The sequence below is a fragment of the Scatophagus argus genome, chromosome 16, assembly GCF_020382885.2.
Source record: "Scatophagus argus isolate fScaArg1 chromosome 16, fScaArg1.pri, whole genome shotgun sequence".
Classification (NCBI taxonomy): domain Eukaryota; kingdom Metazoa; phylum Chordata; class Actinopteri; family Scatophagidae; genus Scatophagus; species Scatophagus argus.
This window is the reverse complement of record NC_058508.1, coordinates 14,505,865-14,532,595: the sequence shown is the minus strand read 5'-3', so window position 1 is coordinate 14,532,595 and position 26,731 is coordinate 14,505,865. Positions and strand designations below refer to the sequence as shown.

General features: G+C 40.3%; 1 protein-coding gene across 2 annotated transcripts; it reads left to right on the top strand.

Annotated features, from left to right (window-relative positions):
* The first annotated feature begins 765 nt into the window (after positions 1 to 765).
* On the top strand, positions 766 to 26,472 carry ttyh2l (tweety homolog 2, like). 2 transcript variants are annotated; one of them, XM_046415766.1, is made up of 14 exons: positions 766 to 1,255; positions 4,607 to 4,779; positions 8,984 to 9,095; positions 13,152 to 13,372; positions 15,660 to 15,755; positions 17,197 to 17,269; positions 19,926 to 19,995; positions 20,107 to 20,162; positions 21,568 to 21,660; positions 21,747 to 21,839; positions 22,972 to 23,114; positions 23,238 to 23,315; positions 23,505 to 23,583; positions 25,321 to 26,472. In XM_046415766.1, exons 1-14 carry the CDS (start codon positions 1,127 to 1,129, stop codon positions 25,399 to 25,401), a joined length of 1,497 nt encoding a protein of 498 aa, XP_046271722.1. In that variant the 5' UTR covers positions 766 to 1,126; the 3' UTR covers positions 25,402 to 26,472. The 2 variants fall into 2 exon arrangements, with proteins under 2 accessions (XP_046271722.1, XP_046271720.1); XM_046415764.1 differs by having other exon boundaries at positions 773 to 1,255; positions 23,238 to 23,423.
* Positions 26,473 to 26,731: the final 259 nt, after the last annotated feature.

Genomic DNA, 26,731 nt, shown 5'->3' with positions numbered 1-26,731 from the left:
TCATGGTTACTTTTTTCTTCGTGTAAAAACCACGGTATCCAGTGGCAGCGAAGGTCCCTCTGCAGCCTACACAGTCGCACTCTGTCATGTTGATGATTTTACAGCTATCACCACCTACATGCCAAGCTGCATGATTTGACATTGTGATAATGATTTGCTTCTGTGTTTGTCCACGCCTTTGCGTCCAAAAAGAAGCTCGTGTTTTCTTCTAGTGTCTGCACATGTTGCAATTAAATGAGTAGGCCTACGCGTTTCTGCGCATAACACCAAAATAACTCCATCCACTTTTATCACAGTTAGCGTGGAGATTCTGAGGCAGGTGTGAACTTTTCACCACAAGACAGAAGCCAACATCCTAAACCGGTAGTCGCAGCATCTCATTACCATGTTGATTACTGTTCACCTCAGTGCGCCTCATCGTCCACAAGAGGTCAGACATTAACAGTAAAAGTCATAAATAGAGCACTAAGTACTCCTTATTGTTTACGCCAAGTCGAGGCCGGGCAGGGTTGCAGTGCTTTTTTTCAGTCTGTATAGGACCCTGTTTTAATGTGAATTCAAAAATTTTAGAGTCCTCGGGAAAAACAGTCATAAGTGGAGAGGTGGGTGGAGGCCACGGACACCCACGCTCGCTGTGTGAAATCATCGACTCTTTCCGGTAATTGATCATCTTTTATTGTTCACTTGAGTTTTATTTGAGAAATTCTCCCCATGATTGTTTGTTTTTTTTAATGGGAGCAAATGTTCAACTTAATATTATTTACTTCTCCGAAGTTTCCAACTCCCCAGTGGACCTGACGCCACTTGACTACAAAATGTTTGTCACGCCTTCTTTGATCAGGGAGGCAGGTTCACGCAGTCACTCGATCCCGTGTCTCTGATACACACGCCCGGCCCGCTCTGAAGCTGTACAGTTGTTTTAGCAGTTGCACAACTCACCAGTTCATACAGACCTATGGGAACCGGAGTGTAGTAATAATGCACTGTGTTGCTGGATGGTGACTCTACGCTCGTCGCGTTTATGACATTTTCTTTACTTTTCGCATATCCTGGGAATATTTGAGTGCCAAGGTCTCAACGGGAAGCGCGCGGTCACAGGTTCGGTGGACTGACTTTCCAAGGAGGAATGGCCACTGCCAGGCTTGATTACGTTGCTCCGTGGTGGACTTACTGGCTGCACAATTTCCCTCACTTTAATTTCTTTTTCCAGTCGGTCGACAACACATTCAAACCGGAGGAGACGAGCTATCAGCAGGTTGGTAACTGTAGTCGTGCGTAAAGGCGCACGTAGTTTCAAAAGAGTGAAAACCAAAAGAGCAATAAATGCGGACCACTGGCTTTTAAAATAACGAAACGACAGATTCACATGTACAGCTAAACAAAACGTATTTTTAGAAGAACTTATGTGTTGAGTCATGAAAGCCATTTTATTTTGACTGTTTGAGTGATGTTTCTGTTTCGCCACCTCAAACTTCTGGTCCCAAAGTCAGGAAGTAAGAACCCGTGTACCGCACGTCTCACATGATAACACATGACCTGTATTAACGGGGCGATGAAATGTTTCAGGTCGTGAACAACTATATTCTCTATGCGTCTGCATGGATGTACGTTTGTACACACATGCTTATAGGAACACAACACAAGCTTTCTCAAGTTTACTCTACAATATCATGTATACTTGGACTCTTGCGGTCTGCAGTATCCATAATAAGAGTAAGTTAAAAAAAAAAAAAAACAAAGTTGAAGAAATTACTCAGGATGGATTTTTTAAAAGTATTTTTCAGTGCATTCATGAGGAGGTCATGTATTGTGCAGTGAGTGTCCCAACCTGTCATATTTAGTGATAGAGCATGACTGTGGGCAGCAGGACGGTCATTATAGATAAAATAGGCTCTGTGATGGGAAAATATATTGGAGGCTGATGCTCAGTTTTTCTTTTCCATCTGCACTCCATTACTTCATCATTATACCTTTATGGACTTCACTTTCCTCTCTTTTTGTCTGACTCATTCTCTAAAATCTTGACTTGAGTTACAATGTATTTTTTTTTTATTATTTTTTTTTTTTTTTTACAAAAAGTTGGAATTTATCTTCACACAGTATATTGCAATAGCAAAAAAGATCACATGCTATCACAACAACACGGTTTGATGGGCATACATTTAATTAAAAACCCTAATGAAGTTTTTGTTTATTTGTTTATATAACAGAAAATACTGCTTCCACATTAATTTAAAATAACATGTTGACACGTGTTTTAATTGTGTAACTGGATAACTTGATTAACTGATTCCATTTTGACCTTGGGAAGACTTGCCTGTCTTTCAAAATAAGACATTCCTGTGATTCCCTAAGAAACATGACCTGAGCTTAAAAGTATTTTGTGTCTGTGTGTAAGCACACATCCATGTGGCACTGCCTGCTCCTTTTGCCCCCACGTCATTTATGAATACAGAAGCTGTTGCCAAGAACCTCCCAGTTCCGGCTTGTGTTCTTTTTTGTACTTCTCTGTCCATGCATCAAGGTCCATCTGGGTGATTGAATCCCAGCAGTGTCAAACTCAGTCAGCCGAGCAGCAGTCAGTGGTGTCACAGAGGCTGCTGGTAGTCTTTAGGGCCGACATGCCTGGAAAGTAACTTGTGTTCTTCATTTGACATGCTCGTTTGTTGTGTTTTCATGAAAGTAGAAAATGCACAGTGGCTACAGGGCTTGTTGTTGTTTACTGTGTAATTAAATTAGGCAGGAACCATTCTTAAGCCTACTTTATATAAACATCCTTTTGGGAAGATTAAAGATCAATGACCTTCCCGTCCATGACTGCAGATACTGTAGCTGTTTTCTGTCTCTCCTTCTTCCTCCTTCACATGCATCCTTTGCCTTGTTATGGCATTGCAGCCGGTGGAAATTGAAGTGCCTGCATGTCTAATTATAAAACAATGGAGTGGAAAATTAGAGGAGAGAGTGGAACTCGCAGCATTGTGCATATGAAAGGCCTGAGTTATAGTGACAGGAAATCTAACCAGGGTTGAAACCACCATAAAACTCTACACACTGCGACTCTTGGCTCATCAGTGATGTCCTCTACCAATGATTAGCAAATCACTGAATTAAGGTTTTGGCCTGAGTGCCTGTTGGGTAAGGCAGCTCAGCTGGCATTGTATCTGTATTGACCTATTTTGTTTAGGCATATTGTTTTTTTTGTTTTTTGGGGTTTTTTTTTGCAATTAGTTGAAACATAAAGATAAGTCAAACTAAGTGCAAAATATGGATTGATCATCACGGCGTAGCTTCAAAAAAGTTAGAAGTTTTCAAGGACTGTGTTGGATTATGCAAGAGAATATCATTTAAATTCATTCACAGTGTCAATGTCATCCAAATGGAATAATTAGCCCCAGACATTGTAGTCGAGGAATCGCTCTGCTTAGTCAGCCAGACCCAGACTTTCTGAACTTGTGGGTGCTAAAACATAAGTAGAAATTATTTGCAAGTAAAATCAGCTCGTGCTTTTCTTTTGGGTGTCTTTAAACTACTGTAATCAAGTGACCAATGTTTTGAGTTTGAGCTCACTTACAAAGTTCCTAATAATGATCAATACTAGGGGAGCCCCAGCTGGGTAATTTTTTGGTTCCAATAATACTAATATCAATGTTAAAGCAGCAGTTCAAACTTTTTAAATGGTAGGGGGTTTGCTTTATGGTGTAGCTGGACAGACAGAACAGATCTATTGATGTGCCTACTGCCTCAAGATAATTAATGCAGTGGGAAATAAGCTACAGAAAATGTCTAGCTTGTTTGCTCGATGAAATGGTCATATGACATGTCTGTAAGGAAGTAAACAGGATTATAAACTGCTCCATAATGCAAAAAATGTTCTCCCAACTATAATCTGATGCAAATGAACAGTTCTATTTTTGTCTGCCTTGGAGCACATATACTATCAATTGTGTATGTCTTTAGCATGTGTAGTTAGCATGTAGAAATCTTTTCAAAGAATAAAACAAATATAGGATCATGGTGTTTTATCATCAAATAGTCTGCACACAATTTCTCATGCTCAGATTGTTCCATATGCAGACTGTTTCGGTGCAGTATTTCTTGCTTTCTCTGCGTATCACTGTTCTCTTCATCCTTCAGGCTTTAAATATTTTGTACACTCGGAAATCACAAGACTGAATGAAAGCCACTGTGTCGCATGATGCTCCCCTCCCACAGCTTCGGATCATTTCTAATTTCTTCTGAGCCACTGTTCAAGTTCTACCATGAAAAATGAAAAATCAAAAACCTCTGTGGTCTTTATTCATTGCCTGAGACCACCAACGTCTATGTTTCTACCCCCCTTCTCCTGAAAACAGCAGTCAGTTGTGATAATCAATGGATAGCTGCCCATATCTGTACATGGGAATGTTGTGTGATAGTGGTGTGTTGTTTTCACTCAGTGCAGTCAGCCTTCAGATTTTTGGGGTCACCTAGCTTGACATCTTAATACCACACACACACAACAACTGCCTCTCTTAACATTTTTGTGGATTTCATTGGCATCTTAGTCTTGACTTTAACTGGATTTTTGTCTTCCTGCCTCTTTTCTCTCCCCACTCACCTGCCTCAGTCTCTGATAGTTTTCGCATGTGTTGGTGCGGTGGGCCTGGGTCTGAGCCTGCTGTTTTTGACTGCATACCTGATCTGCACGTGCTGCTGCTGCAGGGACATAGATGAAGATGTCAAAAGGCCTGAAACCTGCTGTGTCACCTGGGCTGCCGTCATCACTGGTCTCATCATGTGGTGAGTCTGCAGGGTACAGTCAAATAACGCCACTGTGATTCTTTCCAGTACCACAGAATTCACAGATACACATGTTGTGGCCTCAGTCAGTAACTCTACATGTGACCATTAATGAACTGAAGGTTGTGGGTTTTTGTTTCGTTTTGTAGTCATTCATCTACTTTGGAAAAACAAGGGAAAACACAGCAAAAGATGTGGTTCAGACATACAGGAAGAGGGAGGACAATATGTTGTAGCTTGGGACTGTGAAATGAAATTATCCTCTATTTCAAATATGACTCAAATGACTTGGTTCTGTCTGCAGGTTCTTCTCTTTAAATACAGAGTCAGATTAGTTAGCTTCCTCAGATCAAGGATCAGAACAAAGAATGTGCAGCTCCACTGCCTGTGACCCTAAACAAAAACAAATAAAGCTAGTTAAGCTGGTGTATTTCTGATAGGCCACGTCATCAGGGGGACTCCGATAAGCTGACAGGGAGACGTTCAGACTTATACATCCCTCAGTTTACCATTCCTCTGACCGCTCCCTCCAAAACTTTGGCAGTTGACAGCTCAGTTTGGTGCATTTAAATGCTCTACTAAATCATAATGCTGCAGCTTTAGATTTGGCCTTTGAATATGCGACACATATGCGACATATTACATTTCTGTTAATTACGTGTACTTCTTGTGACAGGAACAAAACAGAACAAGTGAGTCGCCAATAAAAGCTTGATTGAATTTCTTACTCATCCGCTTGGACCTGTGACATTTATCTAAGTGCCTGGCTTTAACTTTCTTCATTTTCTGTGTCCATGCTGAGCCACCACTGCAGAACACAAGGCTTGTTGTAATGTTAAGTCACTGGGCATGATGCTGTTTAGCAAAGGAGCTCTGTTCTCTAATCTTCACTCAGAGCTCTCATCGCTCTCTCTCTCTCTCTCTCTCTCTCTCTATTTTTCTGTGAAAGCTTTTTCCCAGTAGATGTTATATCTGCTGTATATTCAAAGTAACAAATAAACTACGATATACAATATCCAATTAAAAAAATCCATCCATTAAGTTCCTTGCTAATAACAGCATTTTGTCTTTGGCTTGTGATGAAGAAATTGTTCCTTTGGACATTTTTTAATGTTTAATCCTATGTACTAGTTCACTGGCAGTTGCTACTGGAGGATTTAAGCCACAGTAGAATAAGGTTAATTAAAAAAGAAAAAATGTTTGTTATGTATTTCTGATGGTTTTCAAGCTAGACAGGAACAACAAAGAAGGCTTGTACAGAAACACAAAGAAATGCATATAAAATGAAAATTCTCTTGTATAATATGCTTGACTGTTCATATTTTTGTTCTTTTACCATGTTGGGTTGTGGGCTTTTATGGGCTAAAATGACTAGAAATGTTTTTTTTAATGTCATTCGAGAAAGAGCTAATTATTTATCATGATCACCTCATTCACTTTTTTCCCAGCTTTTCATCCATCGTGATATTAAAAAATACAGTGCAGAACTCAAATACAAAAAAGGGATTTAAGAGCTGCCGCACCTCTCCAGATGATTCTGTCTGACCCCAGGAGAATGAAGCAGGGGTAGATTTAGGTTAAAGATAGAAAACAAATATAATATTCAAAAAATCCTTCCTCCCTGTGTCGGCCTAATTCACATTATGAAAGCTGCAGTGCTCTAGTCTCCACAGACTCGAGGCATTTATCTGTTATTACTTGTTCATCCCTGCAATTTGTTCAGCTCACAACATGTTTTGAATACTAAGGTAAGATTGTCCAATCATCACACAGCCTGTGAAGTGATACATCCTGAGAGGAACAATGACACTTAATACCTTGTAGTGCACATATGTTGTACTCTAATTGTTTATTGTGTTGGTTTTCACATGTCAAGCTGCTGCAGGAAGCATAAAACGCTAATGCTTCCCTGGAGGCTAAACTGCCCTGTTACGTCCTGTGTCATTACTGTTTCATTATTGTGTCATTAGCGGGTCTTCATTGACGCTGATGTGTCACTAGGTTGGCCAGAGGGTTAATGAAGAGCTCATTATCCAGGCTTCTGCGGATCATCTGGTACACAAATACTTTAAAAGGCATAAAGTAATGTTGTTCAGTTATATTTGATGTCGACTACATAATGCTGTGTGGGTTGAATGTAATTAAATCTTAATTTTTTTTTTCTTTCTTTGGCTGGACTGTCCAAGGCACGCTCCCATTGCTTCTCATAATAACCAGGGGGAAGTATTTTAATAGAGGAGATGCAGACACTGATTTTCATTATGCTTACAAGGTTACAGTGAATGGATGGGGGCGGACAAAAAAAAAGAAACACACACACTAATGTAGTGACATTTCTCGCATATACAGGCACACATCCTGACAGGATGTATTAAACACTAAAATAAAATAAGACTCAACATCCTGTCTTTGCACTTAACTAGCTTCCTCCATTGTCGTTGCCTCACTGCGGAGGATGATGGTGTTAACCTGGCCGTGTGACTAACCGGCTGGCTGTGTATGAATTAGCAGCACAGTTCGTCGTTAAAAGTCCCCAGCACATGAGTCAATGTGAGAGCAAACTAGGACTTAGTTTCCATTTTGTGTTTGTGTTAACATGTGCTATCCTGGAAACAACATCTGTGCTCCGACTTAACCTTATCTGAAGTTTGATTGATGAGCTCCCTCCTCTGTCGTTGGTAACTGGCCCTAAATGTGGTTCAAAGTGTTCCTAACCTCCGTCCTTCGTGTAGCTTGACCTTATTGCAATCAAGTGTGATGAGATTGAATCATTGCTCATGTCACCGTAGACTGTTAGCAGTAGCGGTTTAATAACTCCGGCGTTTTGGACACCAATCCTTCCTATTACAGAGGCTCAGACACAGTCTTAGGCTGCAGGGAGGTGAGAAATGGGGACTCTCTGTATTCTGTTTGGATATGTTTTCAGATGTCATACAGATTTATGAGGTGCTTTTACCCATGAATGGGATAGTAAATTCAAAGTTGGTGCTAGAAAGATTTTATAAGTTCTACTTGAAAATCTGTGTTTGAAAGAAAAGGGGTAAACCAAACAAATGGAGGGGAGCAATCTTAAAGGAAAAAATATGACAAATATGAACATTTTCTCTTTCACAAATCAGCTCCAGTTTTACAGCCCAGCACATATGGGAGCCAGAGATGAGTGACATAGAAGAAAATTATTATTATTTTGACTAGACCTCAAGACATCTGTCAAATACTGAAGTGATGGAAAGGATGACAAGCATTTCATTTATTTATGAATTTGTTGAACATGTTTCAGTTGCCAATTTTAGTCTGTTGAAGTTGTAAACCATAAGATTCAACACACCTGTGGTCACTGTTGGAAACAGCAAGTGCGGGTTAATACTTTTGGTATTACAGGTATAGATGTCAGGAAGCCTGTCCAGAATTGTATGTTTGTTCTTTTAGCCATAATGTTGACATGTATGGTAACCAGACTGCGGTGCAGTCAGTGTTGCACTTAGGCTCTGCACTTCGGCAGCCGGCATACTGCTTACTTTCTGAAAAGATCAGAAGCATCATCAGTAGCTTCATGTTTGCAGATTTGTTTTTAAGTATGCTAGATGGGCTGTTTTTTAGGTTGTACCGAAACATTAGCATTAAAATCACATCAGCACTGAAACAGTCAGTCAATAAATATGTCTTCCTGGCTTGAGCTCTGACAACACACGCAGATATCTTCCAAATAACAATTTGACTAGGTAGTAAATGCAGTGCAGGCCATGTTCAGTGAAAATGGATCAAGCATTTTCATTACTCCCCGCAGTATTTCAAAGTGATCCACTGTCAAAAAATGCAGCATTTTTGATGGATGATAGTAGTCAGTGTCATCTCATTGACAAACACAACAGGCTTCCTGTGACTACTTCATAACACGAGTCATCAATTGTTTTGCTTTTAATGTGAGGCAGCAGCAGTAGGAAATGTTTGGTTGGGATCAGCAGCAACTTAATACATCTTAATGTGAATTTTGTTGCAGATGCCGAGTTCATAATATTGAAAATTTATAAATAGTGCAACATTTTCAGAAGCGGGCTATGGGCTCTTTGTGTTACCACATTTGGCAATAATGACCTCACAGTGATTTAAATTAAAATATTTAATATAGTTATATATCATTGTAACCATTTAACTATGTGTAGTTATTTGTTTATTAATTTGATGGTTCTCACCTTTTTTACAGCTCTGCTGTAGGAGTGGGTTTCTATGGAAACAGTGAGACCAATGATGGGGTGTACCAGCTGACCTATTCGCTCTACAGTGCCAATCACACATTGGGTGGCATCAACAATCTGGTGAGAGAGGCATGCCAAGATCCTCTATGTAATCTACAACCATGTCACTGTTATTTATATCTGTTACAACTTCAGAATTTTCCTGCTGATTGAGTACAAGGGTGTCGAGAAAACAAATATGCCAGTGTTGCCAGAAATCATTTTCCTGGGAATAACTGCTCGTCCCATGCTTCTCATATTCAATTATCAAACATTTTTCATTAGCTATGATGGCACAAAGCATGATTTTAATGGCTCATTCCACTTGGAAGCAACGATTTACAGCTGGGAGACACTAGAACCCCTCCTCTGTTAATGGAGTGTGCATCTGTCTCAAAGCAGCACCTCCCTGCAGGGGGTCTGTATCCGCTTTTTGTCACAGTGAAGGAATTGCCGCTTCAGGATTTGTAAATAGGGATTCTTTCTATACAACTCCTGACCTGCATTCAGGGAAGTTATTTCGGAGGCTTATGAGGGGGAGGAGGGAATAGGAAAGAGGAAGGAGAGCAAGAGAGTCAGAACAAGGCCCTGCAAAAAGCAATAATCACAATGAGGAAGAAGAGGATTAACTCCCATCTGCAGTGCATTAATGGCTGTTAAGCCTCTCCTCTCTCCATCTCTCTCAGTCTTACTGTTGGTACTGTATAAGTGCGTGTGTTTGTGTGTAGGCTTGTGTCACACATCCACTTAAAGGCCTCGTATGCGCACGTAATGTAGACACAAACAGATTCGAGTGCACTCTTTCATTGTGCATGCTGAATGTATATGAGGAGATAACAGATTTAGATTTAATCTGCTTGTAGCTCACACATTGATTTGGGTCATCATGGATAGAGTGATACTTATAATAAACCCTGCAATGATGAAGTTTATCATGATCAGTTGTTGTTGAAACTGTTTTAGAAAGGTGTTGAAGTTTATGGTCATTTTGGAAGCTCTAGTCTGCCCTCATTTATTTAAATGTGGTGGACAAAATATTAGAAACGCTCAGTATAATGCAGTAACATTTAGCAGCATCACAAACTACATCCTCCAGAAGGACCATGCAGTTGAATCAACATTTTTGTAGAGCAGTTTCAACAAAAAAAAGATTTTAGTCTTTAAAAAGGCAGGACATATTTCAGGGCTGGCTTTACATTAAACTTGGTAACCTGGAAAAGGTTGTACTTTGCAGTACAGTATTTTCTTTGTGCTGCAGAAGGTAAATGGGATTGAGCACTGATGATTTCACATCCTTGTTACTGACTCTCTGCTGTATCTTGGTATTGATTTGATCCCGTAGCATGATGTATACCATGGCTACAGGAGAAACATAGATGCTCCCCAGGGAAACAAAGGCTTTCTCACTTGCAAACTCTTGATGTAATATACTCCACTTCCAGAGCTGATGTGATGGCAGGCTGACCATCCCATAAAGCTCAAGCTGCTTTAGTCTGCGTTTTGTCTTGCGATTGAAAAAGGAATTTCTCCACTGATCTTTATTGGTTTACTAAATCCTTTCTTAGCCCTTCATGTGTCTTTCTATTAACTTGGTTCAAAAGTAATCACTTGAGTAGTTTGCTTTGCCTTAAATACATTTCCTTTATTGTATTTTACAGACTGGGTTAATTTATCTGGGAAAGCAGGCTTAAGAGCAGCCAAATATCTCCTGTGAGGTCAGTGATTTACTCCGGCAGCTGTTTGGCTCTACTGATGGCTTGTTAAGGCCGTTTACACTGTGTGAGGGTTCATCACGCATCACAGAGGGCAAGATTTGATGAGGAGAACCATTCTGTCTTCGGTCATTGAAGCGGGGGAGGTTTAATTATTTGCAGGCATTCTTTATTTCAGCCTTTACTTTCAGTGTTCAGCGTGCCAATATGAAGAGCTCTTCAATTCGGCCTAGAAAGAATGGATAAAAAAACTTGACAATTGCACTTTATCAGAATGTCAGCTTCAGATTTACAACCGTGGATGCACTTTTACATTTAGCAATTCCTCTTTGAAAGTGAAAGCTGTCTTGTGATGCTTGGAACAAAATGATTACTACTTTCTACACTATACATCAGTCCCCAGAATGTCTCTCCTCAGTGTCCTATTTCTCACTGTATTACCTTGCTTGGTGTTAAACTGCTGTCATCATATATACTGTTTTATTGTCACAGTTAATACAGGAATCTTAGATATATAAAATCACTGATGGCATTGAGCAGAACGGCTCAGTTGCATGTGAATTGGCACTTCTTGGAGTACTGCTGCTGTGAGCCTCAAATCAGTCAGTTTCATTTAACAGGCGTGTCCAATATGAAGAAGCCTCCTTGTGACCCTCTTTCAGTAAAAGTGAGCTTTAATCCATTTTAAAGGAAAGACGGGATGGTCCAGATTAGGCAAATGTGGATCACCCAGAGCAGCTGTAGCTGATGGATCCCATTTCTCACACTCAGGCATCCAAGCTTGCAGATAAGATTCAGGGCGATGTGGCAAGAGCTGTGAGAGATGATGAACATAGAGGTGGGGAGTGAGAGCAGTTTACTGGCAACCCCACCCCACCACCCCCTCTCCACACACACACACACACACCCTGCCCCCTGGGAGTGTTGGAGTGGAGGATGGGTCTTTATCTTTCTCTCATCTCCACATGGATAGTCTTTCTGGGGTCTAGAAATCATCATAAGCATCCGCTCAGTAGAATTTAATCAAGAGAGTTTGATATGTGACAGAGTCAAGGAGGCTGAGATACATTTTCTGTCTTCTTTGTGCTGAGCTTTCATGGCATGGGAATGAACAGTTTTACTGAGAATGGTCCTACTTGAATGCGTTAAAGAAGTCATGGGTGTAATGGAGAAAAGATAAGAGATAAAGAAAGTGGGACTGCTGCACACTGCTCCAGATAACGACACAGAGAGCAACATCTGTTCAAAATTAGTATAGCATCCTACTCAGTTTAATGTTAAATATACTGTTCCAGCAAAGTCCTTGTGGTGTGGGTGGTGTGTGTTTTAAAAATGGGGTCCCCTTGCTAAAGAGGTCTCTTACAGCGTCTTTGCTGTTCCTAGAACTACACTTTCCTCAACAGACCGTGTCGATGTTGTTTCTGTTTCACCTCTCCTTCAAGGATTCGTAAGACATTTTGGAAAATGTACTTATTTGCTTTGTGGCTTAGCACCAGGACTGGAACCAGGGGGTACAGCCAGACTGGTTCTGTGATACATGTCACATTGTGTTTGTTTAGTCCATGCAAAAACATGTACAGAAAAGTAGTCCCTACCCACTATTTGTCATGGGACTCCTCAGAGTCCGTTCCATAACACTTCCTAACAGCTGTTTTCTCCTTTTCCCCCTTGTTTTTTTGTGCTAAGCTAAGCTAACTGGGTGCTGGCGCTAGTCTCATATTATATATACAGATATGAAAGTAGTATTTATTTTCCTTTTTTTTTTTTGTTTTAAGCACACATTCTCATTTTGATGGCAGGGTTACCCTTTTATTTACATCGGCGGAGTGGATTGTGCCTTTCATGCCATTTTTCTAAAATATCTGTATAAGCGAGTCAAGCTGTTGCGGCTCGGAGTCTTGGTGAAATATGGCTGATATGGTAGAAAAACTATCTCCCCCTCATTGTAATTGGCTCGGCTAAAATTGACCCGTCTCTAGTTCCATTGATGCTGCTGAAAGTGCAGGTGTTTGCTGCATCACATTGTTTTTGTTCAAACAGAAAAGTAAAATGTATTTACTCCAGTTTGCTGCCTCCCACTCTGTTCTCACTATCAAAGACCCCTGTGATAACAGGTCTCCCTGGTATTGTTATCAGTATTCTACTCCAAAATTGTTTACCTGAATAAAACACACGGTTGAGGAGAAAAGTTAATCTTTCCTCGAGGGAGTGCTCTTTTGGTTCTTTCACCTTTCTCTCTATTTTCAATCTTCTTTTTGTGGATATCTGTTTTTCTTTTTAAATGAATTTATTCATGTTCCTGTTTCTATCTGACCCTGTTTTCTCATTGACTCCTCCTCACCTTCCCCCTCCCATATCCTAACACCTACTGTTCCCCGTTTTCTCTCACTTGAATCATTCTTCTTATCTTTATTGTACTTTAAAGGTTGCAGGATCTCTGGCCAATGTGGAAACTGGACTCAAACAGCACCTAGAACGGCTCGATGAAATCTTTGCTGCAAGGTCTGACTACCTCCAGACTCTGCGCTTCATGCAGCTGATGGTCAATAACGTCATCCGCGAGCTGACTGCTCTGCCGGATATCAATAAAACCAATGTTGACTTGGCAGCCATTGCTGACCAAACAGCCTTCATTGAGTACTACAGGTAGGTGGAGCCTCAGTTACTCCCCTGCGGTGATTGACATTATTTTATTTCATCTGTGTGTGATTGAAGTAAACATGCTGCTCAGAATGGCACTACAAGTGAGCCACACCAGACACAGAGCAGATGGGATTTTATTGATCTCCCCTGTGCAACACAGACCGGAAAAGATATTTTTCCTAATTGCTAAGTAAATGAAAGCTAAAATTGAGCTTATTGCCCACTGTGCAGTTTAAGCTCTAACGTTTATTTCTCTCACCGAATGTTATGCATGGCAGAGCAGCTATTAGACCATAAATGATCTCCTTACCCGCAGACCATTGCTCACATTGATTGCAGTTATTATTTTGATGTGGTTCTCTCTTTGAGAACTGTGTTCTTTTCATAGGAGAACTGTGGAAGAGTGTTGAAACCAGAAATTCAATAAACAAAGAAAAAAACCCTATTAACAACAAAATGGTCCAAATGAATAAAATATCCAGCATTAATTCAGGAACACTGTGCTAATTTATGAGGCCCCAATGACTGCTGCTCCAAACTCTGAGTGTAATTTGATAGCTTCTGTAATTTTGTTTTTATTTTTGAGTGCATAAAACTTCACAGTGTTGTTATGCTGTCAAGTTTCACATTTGCAACCTGTTCATAACCAAATTATAGAAGCAATTTGGAAGAACGTGGAAGGAGAGACCGACAAAAAATAGATTTAGGGCCGTATGTGCCTTTTACAAAAGGATTGTTTGATATAGATTACAGACACAAAGTAAATCACCCACTACATTCGATAGATAATACTTATGACTTTGACTTTAATTCTTTCCTTTGTCATGTCTGGCACTTGTCATAAGGCTTCTTGTCGTACAGTCTTTCACATAAAGAAAAAAGTGGGAAACAAAAGAATGGGTGTTCAAAAGGACTTCAGTGTCAGGAACCACACAAGATAAGAGAGCAGATGATTCAGAATTCTCAGCCCCAAGTGCTTCTGGTTGCCATGTAACCTGTTTGCAGAAGTGTGTACCTGCAAAATAATAAAGCAAAAAATGATGGTTTTTAGTCAAGGTCTGAAATATTGGTCTTTAGCAGAATGAGATGTCGGTGGACTATTTGTCTGTAAGGTAAAATATTTAAAGTCTCAGCTTATTTAATTTATTTGTTTGATTATCAAAATTTTGCTTCATTTGGAATTTTTAATGTATACCTTTGGCAAATTTCTATGATACTTTTTATACCTCTTACTGAAAGCAAATGTCTGTGATTTCAGACATGACAGAGCACAAATAACCACGGTTGCATGACTGGTAGTGACTCACTGGAGTATTCCTATCATTAGTGTCATACATACATATTCCCACACAGTGTATTGTCCCTCTCCTGACACCAGATCTTCTTTTAGTACTGCAGTTGGCACTTTGTGCATTCTGACACCAAACTCTTGTGTGTTGATTGGATTTCATGCAGGAGACTGGGTTATGACCAGCCTGTGGCAGGACTTTATGGATGAGCAGCAATTGTTATGGCCAACCCAGTGTTATTTGAATAAGGGAAGCTTATATCTTCTCTTCCCTATTCTGTTTCTGAATTCATCTCTGTCCCTGCACACACAGACACACGCCTGCAGTTCTGTTTATGCAGATAAAGTAAAGTGTGGTCTCTTTTAGTATTTTTTATCCATCCATATGCCCTCTTCCGTGAGCAGCATAGAATAGTCAGCCCGCAATTTATTTTGAAAGTCTGTTAGGGTACCTGTAGATGATGAGTGAATCATATTCTCTAGTGACCTTGGTATACACATTCACGACAAAGCTACAGATATGCTATGGCAAGTCATGTCAATACATAGCATCCTTAAAATGTATCTTTTTGTGTGACACCCTGAGTTTGGTTTGAGCTTTGGTATGTGCTAAAAGATGTACAGTTCTCCCAGAGCTGGTTAAGAATGAGTCATGAGCATTCTCACATGTTTGGTTGGTCAGAACACACACATACACACCTCAAGTATAGTCTGACTGCAGGCCATTCCTGTGAAGGACATTTTCCTCGCTTGAAAAATTAATGTCTATGGATTTGTGGTGTTGAATTATTAAGCCAACAGGCTGGAAATTACCTGACACAGATGGGCTCTAACTAGGAGACAAGAATGCTGATATACACAAACCTCACACATTCAGTCCCGAACATATGTTGGGCCGGCAGTTCCTGAGGCTTCAACATGTCCATAAAGTAAGCTGTCTGCAAGCGAAAGTGATCAATTAGGATTGTTAGAATGATGATACTTCATTTTCCTGTCTTGTAGATGGCTGACCTATCTGCTGCTGCTGATCCTGGACCTGATCATCTGCTTGGCCATGTGCTTGGGGATGGCCAAGCAGCCCCGATGGCTGCTCATTGCGTAGGTACCCTTAGTGTGTATGCGGAGGTCATCTTGTTGTTCTCTTCTTATTTCTGAGACCATCTCTCTGTTCTCATTGGCCACAGACAGCCTGCACACCAGTCAGCCTCTCTGGCACCACATGGGTCGCTCCATTAACAACATGGAGATAGAATTACTTTTTCAAAATAGCCCCGACAGTGACTCCATCCTTCCTCTCCTCATTAACTTGCCTTTAATTTCCACATACAATTTAAGATAATTGTATTGTACAATATACACATGCAATCAAACCAAATGATCAGTTGGCTGATTGTATATTATATATTCTCAGACCAGATCAAAACAACTGTAGATTTCTTCGTCTTAGGTTCCAGAGCTCTGAAAGTAGTAGAAAGATTAGCCGGAGGAACATTTGATTTAGTAAATTGCAACTAGCAATTTTAACCAACACTGATGTCTGACAAGTGAATCCACAGTCCAGACTTCCCATTTGCCCAATTTAGTGCAGCCTACGTGTCAGTGTTAGCAGATGATGCTCAGGATTGCTCTTCACATCCATCCTCTGATGGGTCTCACTAATGCCTATTGATCGCTCGAGCAGGATGAGTCCACTCCCTTAACTAATTATTAAGTGCTCTCAGGCTACTTTATTGGTGCTTTCAAGAAGGTCTGAGAAGTGAGTCGAGAACAGAAGCCTTTTTACATCCATCATGGGGGCTATTCTAATTCACAGCACTTTTTCTAGCCCCTGCTGGTGGTTGCTAAGAAAGTGTTTGCATGGGGGACTTTTTAATATTTTTTTTTGTTTGTTTTTGTACATAATGCACCTCCCCAATGTTAAAAGCCTGATGAACTTTTCAGATAAAAGGTGGGGCAGGTAAAACTGGATGTCAACATACCAAAGCTGGTGGCAGCTTTTGAATAACAGTGACAGTGCTTGACAGCCAACACATCCATGACTGACAGAAAGTGCTGCCAATTAAAATGTTGCCAGTGAAATCCAGCAGAGCAGCAAAGAAGAAAAGCTAGAGATGGAAAGTCCCCAGTCGTTGAGTGGTATTATCTTCTGTTGTGGCCTTGTGAGACCTTTATTGAACAGCTTCATTCAAACATATTTCTGAATAGAATAGATCTTTTTTTCTGTAAATCTAGAGCTAACAAGAATTCAGCAAGAAGTCATGAGTTAATTTACCTTGACATAGCTTTGCGATAAATTGTATTTCAGCTGTATTGTCTAATCTGTGACGCACCACTACAAAGCGCGAGCTGGGCCTCTGTCTTCCCGCAGAAGGGGAAACATTCCCAAGCAAACGCTGAAAAGAATAAATCAAACTATGTAGGTGAAAAAGGGCTGAAGATCACTGGCTCAAAGACAAACTTATTCATCTACTTCATCTCCCTGTGTGTCTCTCCTCTCTCTCTCTCTGTCACTCTCCCCCATTTGCTATTTTCCCCAAAGGATCATGGCTTTTGTAGTGCTGTCTCTGATCATGAGCTGGGCCTCACTGGGTGCGGGAACTGCTACAGCTGTGGTAAGAAAACACTTTCTTTCTTGCCACACTTGCTTCTTCATTTATTTATGTTGCGTTTGTGTTTAACCGGACCTTCGGATACTTTTGCATATCACTTGGTTTTTTTAACCCACAAAGTTGAACACGTATGTATCTTGGTGGAGGGATCTTCCATATAGCACTTACCTCCCAACGATATTACTGTCAGTAGGCATGTGTTCTTGGACATGTCTCCTGGTTAGAGAGTGTGTGCACACGTTTGTTTAGTTTACAGCGGGTGCTTTTCTATGGTCAGTCATGCAGTAAAGCTGATTACAAGTCCCCAGCCTTTTAGGTTAATCAACCCTTAGCCCCACTCTTGTAAACAAAGCTGTTTCTAGCATTAATTGCTAGTTCTGCTTTCTTTAAAATCTCTTCTCTCGTTGTGCTCAGCTTTGTTTCTCTTTGTTGAGATCCTCCTTGTTTCTGACAGATTATTCTTTCTTCTTGTTTGTACACCATGTGTTCAGAACATCTGGGCTTAATGGAGTGCGATTTAGGGACACTGTCTGGGCTGCAAAGAGTAAAACCTTTCTTCCAGCCGTTTTCTATCCCTCCTTGCCTCCTGTAGATCATCCTGTCTGTGGATTACCCCCATGATTTTACATCTGGACAGCTGTTTTAAGGAAGGGGGGTTTGACAGCAGATTTCATCCTGAAATTATACTCGGGTGTGAAATGTCTCTTGTGGTTCTCAGTGAATACAGAGCTTCTTTGCAGTTTTAAAACCAGATTACCAAGACTGTCTGTGGCTTAGCATAGCTCATTATAGTACAACATTATCATTATCTACATTTCGATACTTCTGGTATTATTACTGCTGCTATGCATCTCTGCTTGTGTGCTCCTTCTCTCACGCCCCACCCCCTCTGCCTCTCTCCCTTGCTCTCTCTGTCGCTCTCCTGCTCTCTCTCTCTCTCTCTCTCTCTCTCTCTCTCTCTCTCTCTCTCTCAACCCAACCGGTCAAGGCAGATGGCCGCCCATCTTGAGCCGGGGTCTGCTCCGAGGTTTCTGCCTTCTAAAAGGCAGTTTTTCCTCGCCACTGTCGCCAAGTGCTTGCTCAAGGGGGAATGTTGGGCTCTCTCTATTTTACAATTTAATTAAAGAGTTTGGTCTAGACCTGCTCTAATTGGAAAGTGTCATGAGATAACTTTTGTTGTGAATTGGCGCTATATAAATAAACTGAATTGAATTGAAACTGAACATGACCCAGCATTAAAACCTCTGACCTCTCCAGTCGACTTATCCAGAATAGTTGAGTGTAGCTCATCTCCAGCATGTATCTCTGTCAGACTGTTACATCACAGGTGAGCTGAGGTGAACTTGCTCAATAACTTCCAAGTTATTAATGGGGAGGCCAGTTCTCCTCACAGAAATGGATTATCAATGAATGCAGTCTTCAGTAATAGAATTTGAATATGGGCCAGTATGCAAAAGTTACAATAAAGACATAACTCAAAAACTGCACGGTGCAAAAACATAGTGCATCTTGAAAGGAAGGTAGATGATGGTGGTGTCCTAGAAAATGCTCATAAATTTATACATATTTGATGAGATGAAGCATAAACAAAATGTTCCCATTCGTATAATGAGATAGAGATGAAGGGTAACATCTAACAGTGCTCTACTGTTTTTTTTTGTTTGTTTGGTTGGTGTTTTTTTTTTTTTTTTTTTTTTTTTGAAAACACATGTCATGTGATGGACTTCAGACATATGCTGGTAATCTGAAATCGGGGTGGAACAAGTGTGAATCTAATTATAGAACATGAAAATGAAGGTTAATTTCATTCTCATGTGTTTTATTTGTTGCACCCTGCTCTAAATCATGTTTTTTTTTTTTTTAAGATTGCTGCTTTGTAAGATAGAAACAGATTTACTTCCTGTAAAGTCCTTTGAGCTGTGCTTGACAATGACAGGCTATAGGAAGATACCTTTTGATTGGTCCCGACATGAAAAACAGAGAACACAAGACTTTATTATGAATTAATGACATGAGCCTTTGATTTTTTGACTTTCTTGATTCCTTTGAACTTGATCAATTTAAACATAAGCTTGTTATTTTCCCCAGTTGTTAATTATGCATGTGTGTGAGAAATTATTCTGTTTAAGTTATTTTTTTTTATTATTATTTGTCCTTTTTTATTGCCAGCTTTTTACATTCTGGGGAGGACTACATGAACAGAGATGATGTGATCTTAACCCCTAATTGGTTATGCATGCACATTAGCGGTTCTTCGTGGATTAACTGAAAAGCATTAAATATTTTGTAGATTTCATCCACGGTCACCAAAGCGTAACGTGCTCTACATGGTGAATACAACCTGAGGTCTGTTGCTACATACCACACATTTTTCTGGGTGCTTGTTTAGTGCATATCTGTGTATCTGTATGCGTGTCTGCATGCTGCTGTAACGCCATGTTTGAAGGCATCCTTGTGAGTGTTTTCTTTTAACAGGCGAGCTCACTCTGGATGATAACAATGTTGTAAAACAAAAAGTTTCTGTTGTTTGAGAGGAGGTCAATAACTGCCCATTGCAAAATCAGTTTTACTCACCTTCACCACAAGTAATTGGATCGAGTTCATGGCTTGAGTAAATACCGCATTCCTTTTTTTACAGCATGTTGTTGTTTTCCCACAGGGCACCAGTGATTTTTGTGTGGCTCCAGACAAGTTTATTGTGAACAAAACCAAGGATTTCCTCAGCGCAGGTAATTTATCTCTACAAGCTGAATCATACAGATACCAGCTCTCTCTGTCACTGAATATTAAGACACAATGCTAATCTCTTTCCCCATCTCCCCATTTCTCTCACCTTCCAGATGTTGCACACTATTATTTGTTCTGCAGTCCGAATCTACCAAACCCCTTCCAACAGGTATTGGCAAGATGTCCAAAGCCTCAGCTATCTGCTTACATTTATAGCTGTTTACACACAGGAAAGTGTTCTGCTATTTTGAACTGAGTCTTTCCTCATTAGATGCTGAGCAGCTAGATTATTATCATCCCCTGGCTTCCCTGAGCAACGGGCCCCCAACACTAATTCAATTAGTTAAACTGATAAATTTGATCAAATGATATTAGCCATATCTTTTACAGCGTGCATAATCTCTGCTTTGATGGCATTCTCAATCACAGTGCTACTTTTGTAATAATGTATTCATTTTATTGTATATCATGCATAAAGGAAGCTACTTCACATAAGTAATGTGTGTTTATATATATGTGTGTGTGTACACACACAACCTCAACAAAAGTTGGGCAATGTGAGCTTGGAATTTAATCCACAGCTGCTATTCAACACTTATCTTCAAGGCTAATAGATGTAGACATATAACCTTGTACAATAAGCAAAAAACTAATAATAATGTGTTTTCAGAGGCTCAAAAAAACTCCATCCTACAATTATTAGAGATTAGTAACAATAGGAAAAAAATTATAAAATCATCAAAGTTTTAGTGAAATAAATGCCACTTCTATTGCATCAAGAAACTCTTGTTTATTTTTGATACATAAATCAGATTTATTGAACTTACTTTTGCAATATCTTTCTCCGAATCACCCATGTCCCTCCATGCCGCAGCTTTATACCTGCCAGAGTGGCCCACACCCCAGTCTGAGAACCACTGGCTTAACTGTCCTCGAGAATCAAATGTTGGTGCACAGCACACTTACCAGTGATTTTTTTTGTTTTGTTTTGATTTCATTAGTAATACTCCACCTTCACATCCCACACAGTTCAAGGCTTGCATTGGCATTGTGCAATTTAAGCCCGTGTGATCCTTCTTTGTCTTAAGCATTATGATATTTGGACTGTCTGGCGTTTTTATTTTTTGTATGAGCAGAACTGTGTGGCACATATTGAGAGAATTCGTGAAGGATAAATCCATGACGAGTAATTAAACCCAACATGCTTAGTTATCGTTTCAGCATCCATTTTGGGATTAGAATGATGCTTGTTAAGTAGGTATGTATAATATTTTTCTCTGATGGCCCAGTTTACATAAATTTTACTCTTTTGTGCTTGCAATTGGGTGGTGGGAATGGGAGGAGGGACAGTGGCTGGTGGGCGGGATGGATGGTGGCGAAGGATAATCTGGGCCTGTCTGTCTGGAAAGAAGTGTGTCCTCTCGTTAAGAGCATTATAAAGATTTATTTAACACCAAATTACTTGGTTGACATGCTGCTCCCAAACAATACTCAATGTTTAATACGATCTCTGTATTGTTTGTGGTGGATGTCTGTGCGTGTGATGGCGGTGGTGGTTGATTACGTTTTCACAGTCTTTGACAATCTGCCAGCGTTCTCTGACCACCATGCAAATCCAGATCCAGGGCTTGCTGCAGTTCTCCGTGCCTTTCTTTCCCACTGCTGAGGTAAGTGGCCTGGCTGACAGACTGTTACACGAGAATGTGAAAAAGTGTGTATCATTTTCTCCTCTCTTTTCTACCTTGTTACACAGAGAGACCTTTTGGGGATCCAGCGACTGTTGAACTCCACTGAGTTCAGTGTACACCAGCTAACAGCCTTTCTCGACTGCCGCGGGCTGCACAAGGTAAGGTCAGATTCCAATGGGGACACATTTTAATAGGGCTGCTTTGTGGTATATCTCAAAGCCACTTAGAGGACCAACTTGACTGATTCTCAACCTTATCTCTTTGTACCTCTCGTGGACCGACATGTTTAGGTACCCTGCTGCAATTGTCAGTACACTCTGTATCTGTTAGACAGGCTCTGTTCAACACCCCCAGTTTTTCTTGTTTTAAAGTCTAACTTTACTTTCACAGTTTTCAGCCAGTTTTATCTCTAAAGAGAATAAGACATCTTGACAGTCAAATTAGTCTTTCTTGCTGCTGCTACTGTAACATCTGATGCAGGTTTTTAGATCAACAGAGCCTTAATATGACAACTAGTGTACTGCATGTAGGTGTGTCAGTCTGTCACAAAGGTTAAGAAATAAGGTAAAGGTAATAGTAATATACATTATTTTCTTTTCTAAAGTGAGGAAGCTTTAATACACTTTAAACCGTGCTTAATAACAGTGATGACACACACAACCATGCAACTGCCATGGCCGTTCTCAGAGCTTCTTGGCCATTACTCAAATGTAACAAGATAAACAAACAGGGAATGCATTTGTACCGTGCATGTCATCAGAGTAACATGAGGGCCTTGGCATGGAAAAAGACAGCACTGTGTTTATGTGCACGAAGTCTGTGTGAGTCTTGACTCACAATTCTAGACACTATCTCTGCTGCGAATGGCTGCAGTTGTTTTTTCCCCTCACAACAGCTACAATGAGCCCAAGTCTCAAATATAGAATAGTAATGCTGTTTATAGCCTGCCCTCTCAAACCAATCACTATCAATCCAGAACACCTCTGAGTACCCACTTTAATTCTACTGCAGTAGTGAGCACATATAAGCACAAATGTGTCTGAAGTACAGTTAGGATAGGCTTTGGGATACGAATAAAAATTAAATGTGTCCACCGAGTCCATTAGTGTGCCCATGTCATGATTGCCTATAAATCTCATAATTTAATAATTTTTAAACTTAACTTAATGGGTTTAATCTCTATGGGTCTCGAGGACTATATACACACATAATACTTAAGTTGTTTTTGAGCTGTTATTTGTTAAAGACAGTATTTTCACTGGACTTCAATATATGTATCCATTCTTTTAGAACTACCTTGATGCCCTAATGGGTGTGTGCTATGATGGGGTGGAAGGCCTCCTCTACCTCTCTTTGTTTTCTCTGCTGGCTGCCTGTGCACTCTCTGCCATGCTGTGTGCAATTTTCAGACTGTGGACTCTAATGGGCAGCAGGTCAGCACCAAGCAACCCCCTTATCCCATTACGTACTGCCCGCAATGCCCTCCTGCAAAGTGTTAATGCATGCACTCTTTCCATTTCTGTCTTTGTCTGCATGTGTGTCTCACTTTCACCCAGAGACAAAGAGTATGATGACATAGATGAGGAGGACCCTTTCAACCCCCAAGCGCGACGGATATCCTACAACCCCAGAAGGTCCAACATCCACAGTTTCTGTAGCTATACAAGCAGCCTCGGTAGCCAGGCCAGCCTTCATCCACCCCCGCAGTCTGCTTCTAATGTCATACCACCTCCTGAGTACATGTAAGATCAGTTAGATTATGACAGTATATTAGTACCTGTGTGTTTCAACTCTTACCGCTTTTCTTCCCCTCTCTGCTGCAGGAATCAGTCCATGCTGTTTGGAGGGAGTCCTCGATATGAGAACGTGCCACTGATAGGGAGAGGATCCCCACCTCCGTCGGTGCGTTGGCCCTATGAGGCTCTAGTGTCTCTAGTGTGATGAGGATGATGGCACCACTGACCTCAACACTGCTGCAACACTAACAGAGAGCATGCATAGCAGCACCATGAACATAACAACACATATACACTGTGCAGGACCTCACACTGTCAGGACTTGGTGAGGGGTGTGATGTTGCTTTGCAAGCAATGGAAGACTGCCCTCTTCTGGCCATTGACTGAAGTGCATTCATCTCTGTTTTGAAGCACACATTCTCATTGAGCTCTGAGCTCCTGTCCTTTTCACCACTGCCTTGGATTTTATCTAAATCTTTCAAAATAATGGCTAAGGCTAATGCATACACAGACCTTAGACTAGATGATAGATAATATTTGTAAATCCACAGTTAAATCTTCTTTTAGGTTCAATTTCTTTTCTACCCAATTCCCCAAAAAGTTGGACACGTAAAACGGAAATAAAAACAGAAAGCACACACTTGCAAACAAAGTCTGTTTACCGTGAGTTCTTCAAAGCAGTTCTTGAGCTCATGTAGTGTTATATTCTTTATACAATTGTGTGTTTCACAAAGTGGTGAGCCTCAAACCATCCTTGCTTGTGAATCACTGAGCCTTTCGAGGATGCTTACCCATTCATAATACTATCACCTGTTACCAATGATCCTATTTATCTGTGGATTGTTCCAAGCAGTTGTTCACTGAGCATTCCCCAGCTTTCCCAGTCTCATCAAATTGAGAATAAACATATATTTTCAAAAATTAAAACAACAGTAAAACATTAAATTCGTTGTCTTCGTACAGTTTTCAATCGAGTATGTATCAAACAGGATTAGCAAATGACCGCATTCTGTTTTATTTATGCTTTACACAGTCACAACTTTTTTGGAATTGCGCTTGTGTTAAGTTTTCTGTTTGCGTGGCTGACTCCGTGCTTGAATTGCATTCGCAGCATACCAAAGACATGAAAGACCTTTTGATGGAGCGAAAGAGAACGTGGACCATTGTTGAAAATTTTAGTCTGCCTCTGTGAGACACATTTTTAACAGGCACCGACGTGTGTTTTATTCGTGGAACAGAGATGCTTTGGACCAGATATTTGCATTAGATTAACAATACTGCAATGTATAAATCTACAGAGGGAAATGTTTGGGTTTTTTGGGGGGTTTTTTGGTTGGTGAATCAGCTCTGCCTTGCATCTTACTCATGCTTTAATGCAAATGGTTCCTCAGCGAGGCATCTAACTGCTGAATATTAATATTAACCAGTGTTTTGGCAACTAACCCTTCTGTTATTTTCATTTTTTTTCTTTTACTTCAGACTTTTAAAAGCCGTAAGTTTTCTTTTGTCTAACATCTTTCTGATTTATTTGATTTCATTTTCATTCCACTCCTTGAAGCACACTGTGAACAATGCTTTCCTGAATGGAATGTTTTAACCTATAATCCAAAGCCCCCTCCCCTCCAAATCTCCACGCAGTACCTCAGCTGTGTGACGTCTTGGCACTCTTTTATCCTCAGAGTGTTACATGTGAGTGGAATTTATTCTGTGACCCTGACTCATGCCCTCTCTCTGCTCTACACCTGCTCCTCACCACATTGAAGTACCACCCTCTGATGCCACAACCTCCACAGCCTCACAGCTCATCATCAAACTGAGATCACATCAAACCATAGTTGATATTTTAAGCTGTTGTTTCATTTGAGTCGTACTAAATTGTGTTATTCAATATTTTTTCTTGCAGTATTCGCCCAGTATGAGGACCACCTATCTGTCTATGACTGATGCCCAGATCAGACACTTCGGGACTGACTTCCAGGTGTAGCCTGCTACCTACTGAATCCTTTTCGGAGAAGCGTTGTCTGAGGCTCTGGATCCTTATCAAGGAGGCTCTCTTTAAGGCATAGTCCTGTTTATGGGAGCTGCATCTCGCTGTCCCAATCTGAGACATGAAAGCAGGCCATATGACCTCAGTAACACACTGATGCAGTGCTTTGGAAGCCCTGCATGCGGTTTTGAACAGAGACGGCCTGTATACAGGTTCACCTCGAGACTGTTGTGATGTTTGGAAACACTGTTACTCCAGTTTAAGCATTTCCATGAGCCAAATCAAGAGCCTTTGAACTGATTAGATTGCAATTTTTTTATTTTATTTTGTTATTTATTATTTTGTTTTTGCTTTTTTCCCCCCTGTTATTCTGGTGGCCTGCATGGATGTGATCATCAGCATGGGCAGTATTTCTGATGTAAAGTGTGATGTTGAAAATGAACCTTAGACCTTCCATCATGGCATTCTGATTTTTTTTTTGTTTTTGTTTTGCTTGTTTTGTTTTTTTGTGAAGTCCCTACTCTTATATTTTGGGCCTTTGTGTAATTTTTTTTTGGTGCTACATGAAATAAAATATCATATTTTCAATCTTTTTGAACAATTGTAAAAAATCTTATAATCCTGTTGTGAACAGCCAAAGATGCCACTAAGTTGACATTATTGATCCGGTTTTGTTTTTCACTTTGTGAGTATGTAACTGCCACAGGTTTAAACATCTGTTTGTTCTTGTTGTAATACTTTGCAGTGTATGACCTGCTGATCAGGGATGAATCAGGCAGTCATAGCTGAGGGTTATTTTGCTGTTTCGCTAATTTTGGAGACAGTATAGCATGTGGGAATTTCCCCTGGACAACAGGATGGAATTTGATTCACCGCCAGGCATGTGTTACTGTGCTGTGACACAGCTGATAAAACATGAAATGAATATGCAGAAATGCTCTCAGATTCATCCAGCCCCAGTGTCATATGAAAGAGAAATTGTGTTCTTCAGAGGTTTGCTCTCCGCTGTTTTCTCTGTTGGATAATGTATGAAACTAATGTTTGACCATAAATAATGCTGTATTCAGATGTGTGTATTGTTGTGTTGTCCTTCATATACTATTGATTGTTTAATCTTTTACACTGACTCTGAAAGCCTCGAGTGATGTGTAACAAGGAGATGAGGTTAAGTGAGATTTTGAGTGTCCCATACCTGATGATGCCACATAGGAAAATACCCTCGGCCAAAATAAATAAATAAATAAATAATGGAATTTAACTGAAAACGAATGTAATCTAGTATTGTACTCAGCTGCGATAACTTCTGAACACTATCTGGAGATAAACA

What these genes read in the sequence shown, in the direction of transcription:
- ttyh2l (XM_046415764.1), top strand. Translation starts at nt 1,127, where the DNA reads ATGGCCACTGCCAGGCTTGATTACGTTGCTCCGTGGTGGACTTACTGG. An exon ending in TGGACTCTAATGGGCAGCAG is followed by an intron (nt 23,115 to 23,237) that starts GTCAGCACCAAG and finishes ACTTTCACCCAG; the next exon opens with AGACAAAGAGTATGATGACA. An exon ending in GAGGATCCCCACCTCCGTCG is followed by an intron (nt 23,584 to 25,320) that starts GTGCGTTGGCCC and finishes TTTTTCTTGCAG; the next exon opens with TATTCGCCCAGTATGAGGAC.